This window comes from Mustelus asterias, chromosome 22 (assembly GCF_964213995.1).
Source record: "Mustelus asterias chromosome 22, sMusAst1.hap1.1, whole genome shotgun sequence".
NCBI classification, from domain to species: Eukaryota; Metazoa; Chordata; class Chondrichthyes; order Carcharhiniformes; family Triakidae; genus Mustelus; species Mustelus asterias.
The window spans coordinates 72326881-72345048 of record NC_135822.1 but is presented as its reverse complement, the minus strand read 5'-3'; the positions used below and the strand labels follow the sequence as shown (position 1 = coordinate 72345048).

At 50.1% G+C, this 18168-nt stretch overlaps 1 protein-coding gene across 1 annotated transcript in view; it reads left to right on the top strand.

The window, feature by feature from the left end:
• The first annotated feature begins 9457 nt into the window (after positions 1–9457).
• The window catches only part of LOC144509728 (prenylcysteine oxidase 1-like), a 22635-nt gene continuing 13924 nt past the window's right edge, over positions 9458–18168 (top strand). Inside the window, 3 exon segments of the mRNA XM_078238507.1 lie at positions 9458–9521; positions 11054–11193; positions 14850–14996. Of these exon segments, the coding sequence (XP_078094633.1) occupies positions 9458–9521; positions 11054–11193; positions 14850–14996 (351 nt within the window).

The following is an 18168-nucleotide window of genomic DNA, read 5'->3' as shown; positions in this document are numbered from 1 at the left end:
TCATAAGGGGGAATTTAGCATGGCCAATCCACCCTAACCAGCACATCTTCCGGACTGTGGGAGGAAACCCACGCAGACACGGGGAGAATGTGCAAACTCCACACAGACAGTTACCCAAGCCGGGAATCGAACCCAGGTCCCTGGTGCTGTGAGGCAGCAGTGCTAACCACTGTGCCACCATGCCGCCCTTGTCTAAAGCTTTTCAATCGCACTTGGAAATAGAATCATGCAGTGCAGAAGAGGCCCATCGAGTCTGCACTGACATGTGAGAAACACCTGACCTCCCACCTCAACCCATTTACCAGCACTTCACCCATAGCCTTGAATGTTATGACATGCCAAGTGCTCATCCAGGTTCACCCTGCACAAGAATTCCCAACATGCAATCCTTGCAGGTCAGAGGTTGAAGGTTATGCCCCTTGCCTCCTGTCAGAATTAGGAAATGTATTTGCTTTCGCCCTCACTGAAGACATTCCCAACATTTTATTGCATTTATTCTGGGTCTTTCCCAGTTATTAAAGGAGGTCATAGAATCCTTACAGTGCAGAAGGAGGCCATTTCGCCCATCGAGTCTGCACCGACCACAATCCCACCCAGGCCCTATTCCCGTCACCCCACATATTTACCCTGCTAATCCCCCTGACACTAGAGTCAATTTAGCATGACCAATCAACCGAACCCACACATCCTTGGACTGTGGGAGGAAACCGGAGCACCCGGAGGAAACCCACACAGACACGGGGAGAATGTGCAGACTCCACACAGACAGTGACCCAAGCCAGGAATCGAACCCAGGTCCCTGGCGCTGTGAGGCAGCAGTGCTAACCACTGTGCTACTGTGCCACCCCATTTGAATGTGAAGTCTTGTAACAGAGAGAGTTATTGACGGTATGCATGTATCTCTGCCCCGCTGCACTTTCCAATTCGTAAGTGGAAGGCAAAGGGTTAATGGTTATGTTAATTAGACAATGATGTGAATGGTGATGTCAGTGTGACATCATGGTCAGGTGATCACCTGGCCCAAAGGGAGCAAAATGGCGTAGAGTCTCTGTCAACACAATAATCTGTTCACCAAGAGATCTGTGATGGAAATAAATAGGTTCAAAAGAAGCTAAATGGTGACTGTCTCCAACCACTCGGAGGACATGGAACTTCATCGAGCCAGAAGACAACTGAAGCCAGTAATGATTGTTTATCAAAAAGAGTCCAAACCTTGAAAGTTTAAATACAAAACTCAGTTTCAATTTGTGCAATGAGACATGATTAATTAATGATCTATTTTACATTCAGTTTGAGGGGGAGAAGAATGGGTCCAAGGCTATTATTTTCCACTTAAAAAGAGCAATTGCAAAGGCGTGAAAGTGGAACTAACTACAGTGAACTGGCAAATGATGTCAAGGGGGAGGTGAATGGCAGACATTTAAGGGGACGTTTCAGAAAATACAGAATTTGATTTATTATTGCACATGTATTAGTATGCAGTGAAAAGTATTGTTTCTTGTGCGCTATACAGACAAAGCATACCATTCATAGAGAAGGAAAGGAGAGAGTGCAGAATGTAGTGTTACAGTCATAGCTAGGGTGTCGAGAAAGATCAACTTAATATAAGGTAGGTCCATTCAAAGGTTTGATGGCAGCAGGGAAAAGTCGTGAGTCCTCAGACTTTTGTACCTTTTTCTCGATGGTAGAAGGTGGAAGAGAGAATGTCCAGAGTGCGTGGGGGTCTTGAATTATGCTGGGTGCTTTGCCAAGGCAGCGGGAAGTGTAGACAGAGTCAATGGATGGGAGGCTGGTTTGCGTGATGGATTGGGCTACGTTCACGACCTTTTGTAGGTCCTTGCAGTCTTGGGCAGAGCAGGAGCCATACCAAGCTGTGATACAACCAGAAAGAATGCTTTCTATGGTGCATCTGTAAAAGTTGGTGAGAATCGTAGCTGACATGCCAAATATTCTTAGTCTTCTGAGAAAGTAGGGGCATTGGTGGGCTTTCTTAACTATAGCGTCGGCATGGGAGGCTGGTGGGGGTGGGGAGGGGGCACAAGGACAAGTTGTTGGTGACCTGGACACCTAAAAACTTGAAGCTCTCGATCCTTTTTACTTCGTCCCCGTTGATGTAGACAGGGGCATGTTCTCCACTACGCTTCCTGAAGTCGATGACAATCTCCTTTGTTTTGTTGACATTGAGGGAGAGATTATTGTTGCCGCACCAGTTCACCAGATTCTCGACCTCTTTCCTATATTGCGTCTCGTTGTTGTTTGAGATCCAGCCCCACTATGGTGGTGTCGTCAGCAAGCTTGAAAATCGAATTGGAGGGGAATTTGGCCGCACAGTCAGAGGTGTATAAGGAGTATAGTAGGGGGCTGAGAACACAGCCTTGTGGGGCACCGGTGTTGAGGATGATCATGGAGGAGATATTGTTGCCTGTCCTTACTCTCCAACAACAAAGGCAAATCCCAAGGGAAGGAACCACTATCCATGGTTAAGTTAAAAAAGTTAAAGATAGTATCAAACTTAAAGAAAACATTTATATAATTGCAGAAAGATGAGTGGCAGGTCAGAAGATTTTGCCAGAGCATAAAACACATTAAAAGATTTATTATGTGTCACACTCCATCTTTCCAGTCAGCGAGTTAAGGCTCCGCACGGAACAGGTAACTAAAAAAAGGTAAAGAGAAACTTAAAGAAAAACACATCATTGTGCAGAGACAGGTGGCAGGTCGGACAGAATGTCAGGAACAGCAAAGAATGACTGAAGGATGAAAGAGGCGGGTAATATTAGAGTAGGAGAGAGAGCAGCGAGAAACATGAAGACAGATAGCAAGAGTTTCTGTAAACAAAGAAAAGAGTTGACAAAGTGAATGTTGATCCGGTAGAAAGTGAGTCTGCGGAATTAACAATGGAAAATAATTAGATGACTGCTGAATTTGTGTAATGAATCCATCACGCAAACCAGCCTCCCATCCATTGACTCTGACTATACTTCCCGCTGCCTCGGGAAAAGCAGCCAGCATAATTAAGGACCCCATGCACCCCGGACATTCTCTCTTCCACCTTCTCCCTTCGGGAAAAAGATACAAAAGTCTGAGGTCACGTACCAACCGACTCAAGAACAGCTTCTTCCCTGCTGCTGGCAGACGTTTGAATGGACTTACCTCGCATTAAGTTGATCTTTCTCCACACCCTAGCTATGACTGTAACATTACGTTCTGCACTCTCTCCTTTCCTTCTCTATGAACTGTATGCTTTGTCTTTATAGCGCGCAAGAGACAATACTTTTCACTGTACGTTAATACATGTGACAATGGTAAATCAGATCAAAATTGAGCAGGTATTTTGCATCAGTTTTCAATTTTTGAGGAGACAAATAATATCCCGGAAACCGTTGTAAATGAGGAAATGGGAGGGAGGGAGATACTCAATCATGGGAAAGTTGTATTGAGGGGCGGCACGGTGCCGCAGTGGTTAGCACTGCTGCCTCTCAGCACCAGGGACCCAGGTTCAATCCCAGCCTCGGGTCACTGTCTGTGTGGAGTTCGCATATTTTCCCCATGTTTGCGTGGGTTTCCTCCGGGTGCTTCGGTTTCCTCCCACACTCCAGAGATGGGCGGGCTAGGTTAATTGGCCATGCTAAATTGTCCCTTAGTGTCAGGGGGATTAACAGAATAAATGAGGGTTACAGGAATAGGGCCTGGGTGGGATTGTGGTTAGTACAGACTCGATGGGCTGAATGGCCTCCTTCTGCACTGTAGGGATTCTATGAACTTGTTGGAGCTGTGGGCTGACAAATCCCCAGGTCCTGATGGATTCCATCCGAGGGTCTTAAAGAAGCGGTGGAGATAGTTGACGCATTGGTTTTAATTTTCCAAAATTCCCCAGATTCAGGGAAGGCTCCATTAGATTGGAAAATAGTGAATGTTATTTGGAGAGGGTGGAAGACAGAAAGCAGGAACCTACAGGCCAGTTAGCCTAACATCTGCCGCAGGGAAAATGTTAGGAGTTATTATTAAAGATGTTCTAGCAAGGCACTTAGATAAGTTCAAGATAATCAGGCAGAGTCAACATGGTTTTGTGAAAGGGAAATCATGTTTAGCCAATTTACTGGAGTTCTTTGAAGGAGTTACATGTGCTGTGGATAAAGGGGAACCAATGGATGTACTGTACTTAGATTTCCAGAAGGCATTTGATAAAGTGCCACATCAAAGGTTATTGTGGAAAATAAAAGCTGGTGGTGTAGGGGGTGACATTTTGGTATGTATTGAAGATTGGCTCGCTAACAGGAAGCAGAGAGTAGGTGTAAATGGGTCATTTTCTGGTTGGCAGGCTGTGATGAGCGGTGTGCCGCAGGGATCAATGCTGGGATCTAAACCCTTTACAATTTATCTCAATAACTTGGGTGAAAGGACTGGAGATATGGTTGCTAAATTTGTTGATGACATAAAGATAGGTGAGAAAATCAGTTGGGAAGAGGCTATACAGAGAGATAGATAGATAGATAGATACATATATAGATAGATAGATAGGGCGAGTGGGCAATGATCTGGCAAATGGAGTGCAATGGAGGGAAATGTGAAATTCTCCATTTTGGCAGGAGGCATAAAAAAGCTTATGATCTGAATGGTGGGAGAGGCTCTGAGGCGCAGAGGGATCTGGGTGTCTTAGTGCATGAATCACAAAAGTTTACAATGCGGTTACTATGAGTAATGAGGAAAGCTAATGGAATGTTATTGTTCATTGTGAGGGGAATTGATGACAAAAGTAGGAAGGTTATGCTTCAGTTGTACAAGGCATTGATGAGGCTACATCTGGGGTATTGTGTACAGTATGGGTCTCCTTCTTTTAGGAAGGATTTGCAGCAGTTCAGGGAAAATTTACTCGACTAATACCTAGAATGGGAAGGTTGCCTTATAAGGAAAGGTTGGAGAGGCAAGGCTTGTATCCACTGGAGTTCAGAGTGTAAGAGGCAACTTCATCCAAACCTTTAAGATCCTGATGGGTATTGACAGGGTGGATGTGGAGAGGATATTTCCTCATGTGGAAGAATCTAGAACTAGAGGGGTCACTGTTTAAAAATAAGGGGTCGCTCCTTTTAGTTGGAGATTAGGAGAAATTCTTTGTCTCAGAGGGTGTTGAGTCTCTGGAACCCTCTTCTTCCAATGCCAGTGGAAGCAAAGTCTTTGAATATTTTTAAGGCTGAGTTGGATAGATCCTTGATTAACGAGGGGGGTGAAAGGTTATCGGGGGGTGGGCAGGAATGTGGGGTTGAGGTTACAATCAGACCAGCCAGGATCTTATTGAATGGGGGAGCAGGCCGAATGGCCTTAATCCTCATTCCTGTGTTTGTCCATGGCTTGTTGATTTTTGGGAATGGAACGATTTTTGTTTAAAAGTCGGGAATTGTTGGGGAAGTGGTTCAGGATCGTTGGTGGAAATTTGATGTGTGAGTGAGAGACAGGGCATCTTGAGTCATGGGGAACGTGAAGTCAGAAAGAGATTTGTGAGGGTGGTGGGCGGAGAGGAAAGGGTTAACATCACAACGGGATCATGATGTTAGGTCACATGACTGAGAAGTGAACTCGGAAAGCACCTTTCCCATCACTGGAGGGGTCAATAACCAGGGGGCAGAGGTTGAAGGTCAGAGTAGAAAGCTAGGAGGGGAGTTGAGGAGAAGCTTTTTCACCCTGAGACTGGTGGGAGTCTGGAAGTCACTCCCTGAAGGGCGGGTTGAGTCAGAAACTCTCGGAACATTTCAGATATTCACTTGCGCTGCTGTACCCTCCAGGGCTATGGGCCAAGTGCTGGAAAATGGGATTAGTCTACCCAGATCTTTGACCAGCATAGGCACAAAGGGCTGAATGGTCTCCTTCTGTGCTGTAAACGTCTATAAAAGTATTGTCGAGATAGAGTTACAGAGTTTACAACATAGAAACAGGCCCTTTGACCCAACTTGTCCATGCCGCCCAGTTTTTAACTACTAAACTAGTCCCAATTGCCTGCATTTGGCCCATATCCCCCTATACCCATCTTACCCATGTAACTGTCTAAATGCTTTTTAAAAGACAAAATTGTACCCGCCTCTACTACTACCTCTGGCAGCTTGTTCCAGACACTCACCACCCTCTGTGTGAAAAAATTGCCCCTTTGGACCCTTTTGTATCTCTCCCCTCTCACCTTAAACCTATGCCCTCTAGTTTTAGACTCCCCTAGCTTTGGGAAAAGATATTGACTATCCAGCTGATCTATGCCTCTCATTATTTTATAGACCTCTATAAGATCACCCCTCAGCCTCCTACGCTCCAGAGAAAAAAGTCCCAGTCTATCCAGCCTCTCCTTATAACTCAAACCATCAAGTCCCGGTAGCATCCTAGTAAATCTCTTCTGCACTCTTTCTAGTTTAATAATATCCTTTCTATAATAGGGTGACCAGAATCGTACACAGTATTCCAAGTGTGGCCTTACCAATGTCATGTACATAAAAGATCTGGGTACAGAGGGATATGGGCCAAATGCGGGCAATTGGGACCAGCTTAGGGGATTAAAAAAAAAAGGGCGGCATGGACAAGTTGGGCCGAAGGGCCTGTTTCCATGCTGTAAACTTCTATGACTCTATGTACAAATTCAACAAGACGTCCCAACTCCTGTATTCAATGTTCTGACCAATGAAGCCAAGCATGCCGAATGCCTTCTTCACCACTCTGTCCACCTGTGATTCCACTTTCAAGGAGCTATGAACCCGTACCCCCAGATCTCTTTGTTCTGTAACTCTCCCCAACGCCCTACCATTAACTGAGTAAGTCCTGCCCCAATTCGATCTACCAAATGAGATCAGGAAGCAGGAGAGGTTCCAGCCTGGTCTATAGGTCCTAATGTGTAAATACTTGCTGTAAATAAAGAGGAATGATTTGCAGAAGCTACAGGCTCGAGAATATAATTTCCCAAAGCCCCTGTCCAGCTCCCAGACTCTCAACACAATCGTGGGAATAGGATCCCTCAGAGATAAATGAGCTCAGTGGAAGGGGGTTACAAGAGAGGGAGCAGATGCCTGTATGAGGAACGGTTGAGGCCTCTGGGTCTGCACTCGTTAGAGTTTAGAAGGATGAGGGGAGATCTTATTGAAACTTCCAGGATACTGCGAGGCCTGGATAGAGTGGATGTGGAGAGGATGTTTCCACTAGTAGGAAAACCTAGAACCAGAGGGCACAACCTCAGGCGAAAGGGACGATCCTTTAAAACAGAGAGGAGGAGGAATTTCTTCAGTCAGAGAGTGGTGAATCTGTGGAACTCTTTGCTGCAGAAGGCTGTGGAGGCCAGGTCATTGAGTGTCTTTAAGACAGAGATAGATAGGTTCTTGATTAATAAGAGGATCAGGGGTTATGGGGAAAAGGCAGGAGAATGGGGATGAGAAAAATATCAGCCATGATTGAATGGCGGAGCAGACTCGATGGGCTGAGTGGCCTAATTCTACTCCTATGTCATAGAAACATAGAAAAACTACAGCACAAACAGGCCCTTCGGCCCACAAGTTGTGCCGAACACATCCCTACCTTCTAGATCTACCTATAACCCTCCATCCTATTCAGCTCCATGTACTCATCCAGGAATCTCTTAAAAGACCCTATTGAGTTCGCCTCCACCACCACCGACAGCAGCCGATTCCACTCGCCCACCACCCTCTGTGTGAAAAACTTACCCCTAACATCTACCCTGTACCTACCCCCCAGCACCCTAAACCTGTGTCCTCTCGTAGCAGACATTTCACCCTGGAAAAAAGCCTCTGAGAGTCCATCCGATCTATGTCTCTCAACATCTTATACACCTCTATTAGGTCTCCTCTCATCCTTCGTCTCTCCAAGGAGAAAAGACCGAGCTCCCTCAGCCTATCCTCATAAGGCATGCCACTCAATCCAGGCAACATCCTTGTAAATCTCCTCTGCACCCTTTCAATCTTTTCCACATCCTTCCCACAGTGAGGCGACCAGAACTGAGCACAGTACTCCAAGTGGGGTCTGACGAGGGTCTTATATAGCTTATGGTCATATGGTCTTATGGTTTGTGTCCAAGCTGTTGCCTTGTTGAAGCAACCTCCAATTCTACCACACATTTTCTACACTCCAAGCCCCCCCCAAAAAATGTCAAAGCCTCTGTCCATTCCCAGCATGCTCTCTCCAAGCCCCAACCTTGCAGTCTGGACAATGGATCACAAGAATAATCAGTAATCTCCCAGCCACTCGGTTTAGCTCAGTTGGCTGGACGGCTGGTGAGTGATGCAGGGTGATGCCGACAGCGCGGGTTCAGTTCCCGTACCGGCTGAGGTTATTCAGGAAGGCCCCCGCCTTCTCAACCTTGCCCCACGCCTGAAGTGTGGTGACCCTCAGGTTAAATCGCCACCAGTCAGCTCTCCCCCCGTCAAAGGGGAGATAGAGCAGTCTATGGTCATGTGGGACTGTGGTGACTTGTTATCTTCATCGATGTATTTAAAGAGGAAGCTGGATAAACATGAGGGGAGTAAGGAATGGAAGGATCGGGCGATGGGTGTGGGAGGAGGGTACCTATCAAACCAAGCCCAATTTCCCACGTGGTACCTGAGGAGAGGGTCCTGTGGGGGAGGGGAGGGGAGGTGACGGTGGGGGGGGGTCCCACTTTCACCGCTGGGCTGCTGTCACCCAGTGAGAGTATCTGACCAGCGAGGACCTCAAGCCGTGGAACACATGGTTTCAAAACCCGTGCCCAGAGGCATGGAACCGATATGCGTGGCACGATAGCACAGTGGGTTGGCACTGCTGCTTCACAGCTCCAGGGACCTGGGTTCGATTCCCGGCTTGGGTCACTGTCTGTGTGGAGTTTGCACGTTCTCCCCGTGTCTGCGTGGGTTTCCTCCGGGTGCTCCGGTTTTCTCTCTCAGTCCAAAGATGTGCGGGTTAGGTTGATTGGCCATGCTAAAAATTGCCCCTTAGAGTCCTGAGATGCATAGGTTAGAGGGATTAGCAGGTAAAGATGGAGGGATATGGGGGTAGGGCCTGGGTGGGATTGTGGTCGGTGCAGACTCGATGGGCCGAATGGCCTCCTTCTGCACTGTAGGGTTTCTATGATTCCGTTCCTGATTCCTGACAGGATTCCTGACAGGACTAATATCTGACTCACTGTGTAACGCCCTCGCCTCGGAGTTTGTGAACTCCAGTTTCAGTCACAGAGCAGCACTGAGGGAGTGCAGCACTGCCAGACGTGCTGCCCTGGTGTTGAGATGTTAAACTGAGGCACAGTCTGATCTCTCGGGGGAGGGGGGTGAGTGTGGGGAGGGAGTGGGCTGAGGGGTTCTCTTCTGGTGCCCTGCGCTCCATATCAATCCCTTCACAAACACTGCCCCCCCAACCCCCCTCCCAAGGGGATCATCTGCTGATCGCCACGTTGCTGCTGTTGATGTATGTGGGATCCTGCTGTGTGTGGGATCTTGCTGTGCACATGCTGGCTGCCTGTGTCGTGGCGGTGCCCGTGCCGCGGAGTTTCTCAGGATGTGCCAAGGTCGGCAAGTGCCAGTCTCGTTTCCTCCCCGCCCATGCCTGTGATTAAAGTGACTCTCTCGCCTCCTTGCCCCCTGCCCCTTGGCCCTGCCCCATGCTTCTTGTCCTTGCCCCCGGTCTCCTTGCCCCCTGTCTCCTTGCCCCCTGTCTCCTTGCCCCCTGTCTCCTTGCCCCCTGTCTCCTTGCCCCCTGTCTCCTTGCCCCCTGTCTCCTTGCCCCCTGTCTCCTTGCCCCCTGTCTCCTTGCCCCCTGCCTCCTTGCCCCCTGCCTCCTTGCCCCCTGCCTCCTTGCCCCCTGCCTCCTTGCCCCCTGCCTCCTTGCCTTCTTCCCCCTTGCCTCCTTCCCCCTTGCTCCTTCCCCCTTGCTCCTTCCCCCCTTGCTCCTTCCCCCCTTGCTCCTTCCCCCCCTTGCTCCTTCCCCCCCTTGCTCCTTCCCCCCCTTGCTCCTTCCCCCCCTTGCTCCTTCCCCCCCTTGCTCCTTCCCCCCCTTGCTCCTTCCCCCCCTTGCTCCTTCCCCCCCTTGCTCCTTCCCCCCCTTGCTCCTTCCCCCCCTTGCTCCTTCCCCCCCTTGCTCCTTCCCCCCCTTGCTCCTTCCCCCCCTTGCTCCTTCCCCCCCTTGCTCCTTCCCCCCCTTGCTCCTTCCCCCCCTTGCTCCTTCCCCCCCTTGCTCCTTCCCCCCCTTGCTCCTTCCCCCCCTTGCTCCTTCCCCCCCTTGCTCCTTCCCCCCCTTGCTCCTTCCCCCCCTTGCTCCTTCCCCCCCTTGCTCCTTCCCCCCCTTGCTCCTTCCCCCCCTTGCTCCTTCCCCCCCTTGCTCCTTCCCCCCCTTGCTCCTTCCCCCCCTTGCTCCTTCCCCCCCTTGCTCCTTCCCCCCCTTGCTCCTTCCCCCCCTTGCTCCTTCCCCCCCTTGCTCCCTCCCCCCTTGCTCCCTCCCCCCTTGCTCCCTCCCCCCTTGCTCCCTCCCCCCTTGCTCCCTCCCCCCTTGCTCCCTCCCCCCTTGCTCCTTCCCCCCTCCTTGCCCTACCTCCTTGCCCTGGGCCCTGCCCCCTGCCCCCTTGCCCTGCCCCCCCTGCCCCGTGGCCCCCCCAGCCCCCTGCCCCCCTAGCTACCTTCCCCTTTCCCCTGCCCCCTTCCCCCCTCACCCCCCCAACCCCCACACACGGGCGCGTACCCACCTCGGAAGCCCAGGTATATCCGGTCTGGGCTGTCATCATTGCGGTAAGCTGCGATGGGAATCTTGGACTCACTGATGGGGAACAGGGGAGTCTCGTGAAAGGCCGAGAGAGAAGCTGTTCCACTGAGACACTTCGGAACCACAGGAGTCTCCATGGTAACTGTAAACAGCACACACACACACACACACACACAGGGCAGTGTGAATAGCAGCCGTCTGGCAGTGCCAGTGCTGGGCTAGACCCCGCAGACACACCGTCTGGCCACTCCCTCCAGCGAGAGGCCGCAGACAGGCCGTCTGGACGCTCTCCCTCCCCCAATCCCTTCTCCCAACTGCCAGAGACTTAACCCTTTCTGCTCTGCTTCAGCCACCCTCCAGGATGCTGCTTTCCCATTGGCTGCAGTTGGGCCCGCCCTGAAGAATATCAGTCTCCCATTGGCTGCTGCTGTGCCCATCGTCCACTCCCGGACGGCGGCCGCGAACTCTGGGAAAGTTGTTGGGGTGACGGTGGGGGCGGGGGTCCCAGTTCAAATCCCCCAACCTGGTGCCAGCGAAGGGTCAACTCCTCAGTGAGCCAACCTGGGGAAGGCAGCTCAGCGCCAACCTGACATTCATATCATGTTCAGATATCTCCGCACAGAGTTCATTCACTGCGCGTGTTGGCACTAACCTCTCGCTAAACCCCTTGTGTGATAACCCGAGGTGGCAAATAATTAGCTGAAGGATTTGTTGATCGCAATGACAGATAGCGGAGGGTTATGCAGCAAAACAAATCCAGATCTTGTCCGAACAACGCCCCAACTGCAACCATCCAGCCCTCCCCCGAAAAGGGGCCACACTACCACATCGAGTCTTACCATAACTCGATCAGCATTCGGGATTAGCGGGTAAAATATGTGGGGGTCGGGCCTGGTGGGATTGTGGTCGGTGCAGACTCGATGGGCCGAATGGCCTCCTTCTGCACTGTAGGGTTTCTATGGTTTCGTTTCCCTCTGACAGAACTGAGGCTGTCAGTACCACTCGCCTGATGAAGGGGCAGTGCTCCGAAAGCTCGTGATTCCAAATAGACGTGTTGGACTTTAACCCGGTGTTGTGAGACTTCTTACTGTCCGTATCGTTTAGCTCCCAACACGTTCTGAAGAGGGAGTTACAACGATCTGGGAGTTAAAACGCACTCATGAGAATCCAGACTGTTCTTCACCTCACTCCCTCTCATAGAATCCCGACAGTGCAGAAGGAGGCCATTCAGCCCATCAAGTCTGTACCGACCACAATCCCACCCAGGCCCGATCTCCGTGACACTGCGTATTTACCCTGCTAATCCCCCTCACACTAAGGGGCAATTTATCATGGCCAATCAACTGAACCAGCACATCTTTGGACTGTGGGAGGCACCTGGAGGAAACCCACGCCGACACGGGAGAACGGGCAGACTCCACACAGACAGTGACCCAAGGCCGCAATTGAACCCGGGTCCCCGGCGCTGTGAGGCAGTAGTGCTAACCACTGTGCCACTCTGCTTGCCTCCCAGTCACCTTACTGCCAATGTCACAGTTACATCACCATCGTGGCCTCACTCACAGAACCATGAGCCTATTTGACTGCAATAGTCATCACCTTTCCTCGTTGAGAATGTGTAGTGAGTTAAGTGATTGTTGCAGAGGCTGGTTTGTTATTGTGAGTTTCCTGCCTCCCGGGAGAGAGTCTTTCTGCATCATTCTCCAGTCTGCTTTGCCATGAGTGGGTCTGTTGGATAAGGACAGGATTGGAATTTACTGGTTTGACCTGACCGTGCAGCGTAAATCCCAAGATCACAGTCTGATCTGGAACGTCAACTAGAATGAGCTTCCGAACTCCTCCTGCTCCTTCTAGTTCCCAAGGATAGACCCAGAATAGTGTCACAGCTGCTGTTAGTCCTGAGGGAGAATGAAAACTCCCAGACACATGAAGATAAATGTGCGGGTTAGGTGGATTGGCCATGCTAAATTGTCCCTTCGTGTCAGAGGGATTAGCAGGGTAAATATGTAGGGTTACGGGGATCGGGCCTGGGTGGGATTGCAGACTTGATGGGCCGAATGGCCTCCTTCTGTACTGTAGGGAATTCTATGATAGCTTGTTACCCTCCCTGGTCTCAAATCCACCTCTCCACCTATTCCCCATGCAGATAGCACAGTGGTTAGCACTGCTGCCTCACAGCGCCAGAGACCCGGGTTCGATTCCCGGCTTGGGTCACTGTCTGTGTGGAGTTTACACTTTCTCCCCATGTCTGCATGGGTTTGCTCCGGTTTCTTCCCATGCTCCAAAGATGTGGGGTTTAGGGGGATTGGCCGTGCTAATTTGCCCCTTCGTGTCAGAGGGAATTAGCTGGGTAAATGCACGGGGTTACGGGAATGTGGCCTGGGTGGGATTGTGGTCGGTACAGACTTGATGGGCTGAATGGCCTTCTTCTGCACTGTAGGGATTCGATGATTCTATGAGAGAGAGAAAAGTCTGGATTCTCATTAGTGTGTCTTTACTCCCAGGGAGACTAGCTAGGGTAAATGCGTAGGGTTACGGGGATAGGGCCTGGGTGGGATTGTGGTCGGTGCAGGCTCGATGGGCCGAATGGCCTCCTTCAGCACTGCAGGGATTTGATGATTCTGTCCATAGTTTCTCCGTTGGATGCTTTGCGAATCAATGGGCGGCACGGTAGCACAGTGGTTAGCACTGCTGCTTCACAGCTCCAGGGTCCCGGGTTCGATTCCTGGCTCGGGTCACTGTCTGTGTGGAGTTTGCACATTCTCCTCGTGTCTGCGTGGGTTTCCTCCGGGTGCTCCGGTTTCCTCCCACAGTCCAAAGATGTGCGGGTTAGGTTGATTGGCTATGTTAAAAAAATTGCCCCTTGGAGTGCTGGGATGCGTACGTTGGAGGGATTAGCGGGTAAAATATGTGGGGGTAGGGCCTGGGTGGGATTGTGGTCGGTGCAGACTCGATGGGCCGAGTGGCCTCCTTCTGCACTGTAGGGTTTCTATGATTTCTATGATTCTGGTTGAGGGGACACAATACATTCCCACCAATCTGAGATGGTCACTCATTGCTGGAGTCCTGGGGAGACTGGACACAGTGAATGTAGAGAGAATAGTTTCCCCTCGTGAGGGATGGGTTAACTGGAGGGAGGGGCACCATTTAAAAATCAGGGTCCCCCAAGTGGATGAAGAGAATTTTTTTCTGAGCATGGTTAGTCTGTGGCAATTTCTCCCCCGGAAAGCGATGGAAAGTGAGTGATTAAATAGCAGTGAGTCAGGTTGAGTCGGGCAGATTGCTAGACTCAAAATTGCTAAATTGCCCCTTAGTGTAAAGATGTGTAGGTTGGGTGGATTGGCCGTGTTAAATTGACCCTTAGTATCCAAAGATGAGTAGGTTAGGGGAATTGGCCATGCTAAATTGCCCCTTAGTGCCCAAAGATGAGTAGGTTAGGGGGATTGGTCATGGTAAATGCGCCATGGTAAATTGGCCATGGTAAATGTGCAGGTTTATGAGGAGAGGGTGTGGGGGACTGGGGAAGATGCTTTTTCAGAGAGGGCTGCAGACTCGATGGGCTGAATGGCCTCCTCCTGCAGTGTTGGGATTGTATGGTTGTACGGTTTGATGGTGTGACAGAGTGATTGTTTATACAGGTATCCGGACAGCGAGTTGGTGATGATTATCAGATTACACCCCGGCAGAACAGTGCGAGTGATTATCTTCATCTGCAGAAAGCAGCAAGGGTTTCATCGTGTGACTGAAGGGCCTCTGGTCAGGTAAGCGGTTTTACTGTGAACTGTGTTCTGTTGTGGAGGATATTCCGGTTTTCACACATCACCGGGAACATATCTCCATGAATACTGTGTCTCGCTGACATCCCTCCCTTCCAGCTTCCCACCCTCAGTGGCCGTGTCAGTTGGCTCCCTGATACACACTGTCTTCCTTTTAAGATGTTTCCAAAAACTTACCTCTTGGCCAAAGCTCTGAGTCGCGTCTCTGTATGTTTCCACCTCTGGTTTGGTGTCAATGTTGCGCTGGTGATGACCCTGGATTCTCAATGTTCTGCTGTGTTGTGGACGCTATATGAATGCAACATGTTGTTGTTGTGATTGATGAACCGTGAGTGAGGATTTGATACTGAAATGGTTGTGGATTTGCAGGATAAAGATGTTTCACCATTGGGGGATTATCCAGGGATCCCTTTCTTGTTGTATTTTGGAGAGTATCTCAGTTTCCATCTGAGCACAATGGACGCGGGGGTTACAAGTTCCCAGGCAGAGAAACGTTACACCGAGTGTGCAGTGAGGGTAAACAGCTGCTGGGAAGGCTTGTGGTTTGGAGCTGGAGTGACTGTCAGATTCCGGGTTATTATATCGGAATGCAGAGATCCCTCCAGAGCAAGGGGGTGGCGGGGGGGTGTGCTGTCTGTCCACACCCACTGTCCCAGCAACTCAAACAGGGAAGGAGAGAGGAGAATTCCTCAATGTTTGTCTTTCTTACTCCTGGCATTCTCAGCCTTGTTGCTGTTTAATTTGCCTTTTGGGTGGTTTGGTGTGGCTGAGCAGACCAGTGTGCTTTCTCCTTGTAACCACTCACATGCTCGCACAAGCACAGACACACATGCACAGACGCGCGCACACACACACACACACGCATGCACACATATGTGTGCGCACACATGTGCACACACACAGGCGCACGTAAAGTCCCACACACAGGTACACATGTAGGCACACAAATGCATGCATGCGCGCACACCCACACACACCCACACACACACATGCTCAGATGCATACACACTTGTGCATGCGCACACAGACACGCATGCACAGGTGTACACAAACAAATGCACACGTAAAGCCACCCACATGCAGGTACGCAAACCCACACGTGCGCTCACATGCTCAGAAGCACACGCGCGCGCGCACACATTTGCATGCACGTGCCCATGTGCACACACACACACACACACACGCACACGCACACGCACACGCACACGCACACGCACACACACACGCACGCACACACACACGCACGCACACACACACACACACACACGCACACAGATACACTCACACACACACACACATAACAAGGAACAAGAGGAGACCATTCAGCCCCTTGACCTCAGTGCCTGTGTTATCCTTCAGGTCAGAAGCTCCAAAGTGTTTTACGAAGTCCGCCCAGATCATAAATTTAGCATTTTGTATTTGGCTAGGGTGAGCACGAGATGTTTCACTGCAGGTATGATTCAAATGACCCACCAGGGAGCTTTTATCAAACAAAGTTTATTTATGATGTGGAGATGCCGGCGTTGGACTGGGGTGGGCGCAGTAAGAAGTCTCACGACACCAGGTTAAAGTCCAACAGGTTTATTTGGTAGCACGAGCTTTCGGAGCGCCGCCTCTTCATCAGGTGAGTGTTTATTTAAGAATGAAGTTCACATGTATGGCAAGAAAATTAGCAATAACTCATCAATTACAAACAAGAAAAAACACCCATGATATTGTGTAACCCTGAATGAATGTAGCAAATATCCCAATCAAACAATACCCTTGCCACAGGTTCAACACAGCAAATGTTCACATGATGCAAGAATGTATTCCTTTGGGTGGAGAATTGAAGCTCTGACCTCCCAGTCCTGTCACTTCTAGCAGCCCTCTGGATATACACCCAGACTGGTCTGAAGTTAGAACAGCTTCCCTAAACACCAGGGAGAGAGAGAGACTGTAGGCAAGCGAACCCCCAACAGCAGATTTTCCATTCCAGGAAGGCCAGGAACCTTGCTCCCAGCTAGCCAGCAGAATTTCCAAATCCGGGGGAGAGAGAGAGGAACACTGCTTTCAGTCCGATCTGCACCCTCTTCTAAACCAAAACTGAAAATGAATCCTCAGATTTTTTTTCCGGGGAGGAATCACCTGACTTTACCTTATCAATCAATCTTCCCCCTCACAATGCAGGATCATAATTTGAATTTTGAATTTAATTTATTATTGTCACATGTATTAACATACAGACAAAGCATACCATTCATAGAGAAGGAAACGAGAGAGGGCAGAATGTAGTGTTACAGTCATAGCTAGGGTGGAGAGAAAGATCAACTTAGTGCGAGGTAGGTCCATTCAAAGGTCGGACAGCAGCAGGGAAGAAGCTGTTCTTGAATCGGTTGGTACGCGACCTCAGACTTTTGTATCTTTTTCCCCGACGGAAGAAGGTGGAAGAGAGAATGTCCGGGATGCGTGGGGTCCTTAATTATGCTGGCTGCTTTGCCGAGGCAGCGGGAAGTGTAGACAGAGTCAGTGGATGGGAGGATGGTTTGCGTGATGGATTGGGCTACATTCACGACCCTTTGTAGTTCCTTGCGGTCTTGGGCAGAGCAGGAGCCATACCAAGCTGTGATACAACCAGGAAGAATGCTTTCTATGGTGCATCTGTAAAAGTTGGTGAGAGTCGTAGCTGACATGCCAAATCTCCTTCATCTTTTGCGAAAGTAGAGGCGTTGGTGGGTTTTCTTAACTATAGTGTCGGCATGGCGGGGGGAGGGGGGGGACCAGAACAGATTGTTGGTGATCTGGACACCTAAAAACTTGAAGCTCCCGACCCTTTCTACTTCGTCCCCGTTGATGTAGACAGGGGCATGTTCTCCTTTAAGCTTCCTGAAGTCGGTGACAATCTCCTTTGTTTTGTTGACATTGAGGGAGAGATTATTGTTGCTACACCAGTTCACCAGATTCTCTGTCTCATTCCTGTACTCTGTCTTGTCATTGTTTGAGATCCGACCCACTATTGTGGTGTCATCATTAACAATCCTCCGTCAACCTTCCTGCTCCCACTCTACATTGTATCCTTCAGAGAGTCTCTTGTGAAATCACATCTGCTGTTAATCTGTGAATAGTTTCACTGTTGTGACACGGAGCCTGTCTATAAAAGAACGATAAAAGGCTTGCTGACATCTAGAGCCTGGTGTCCACTAGGTGGTGCCAAATGCTAGCATTGGTAACGGCAGCAAACAGAAGGAGGCCATTCAGCCCCTCGCACCTATTCCACCACTCGCCACATGGTTAACCTTACTCCTCCGTCTCTCAAGCTGCCCTAACTCTTCACTTATGAATCCCCCAGCCCAATAAAAATCTACCCGCCTCTGCTTCAGAATGTACACTTGATCCCCAGACTCAGAGAACGGCACGGTGGCACAGTGGTTAGCACTGCTGCCTCACAGCGCCAGGGTCCCGGGTTCAATTCCCAGCTTCGGTCACTGTCTGTGCGGAGTTTGCACATTATCCCCATGTCTGCGTGGGTTTCCTCCGGGTGCTCCGGTTTCCTCCCACAGTCCGAATGACGTGCTGGTTATTTGGATTGGACATGCTAAATTGACCCTAGTTTCGGGGGAGGGTTAGCAGGCTAAATACATGGGGTTACAGGGATAGGGTGGGATTGTTGTCGTGCAGGCTCGATGGGCCAAATGGCCTCCTTCTGTAC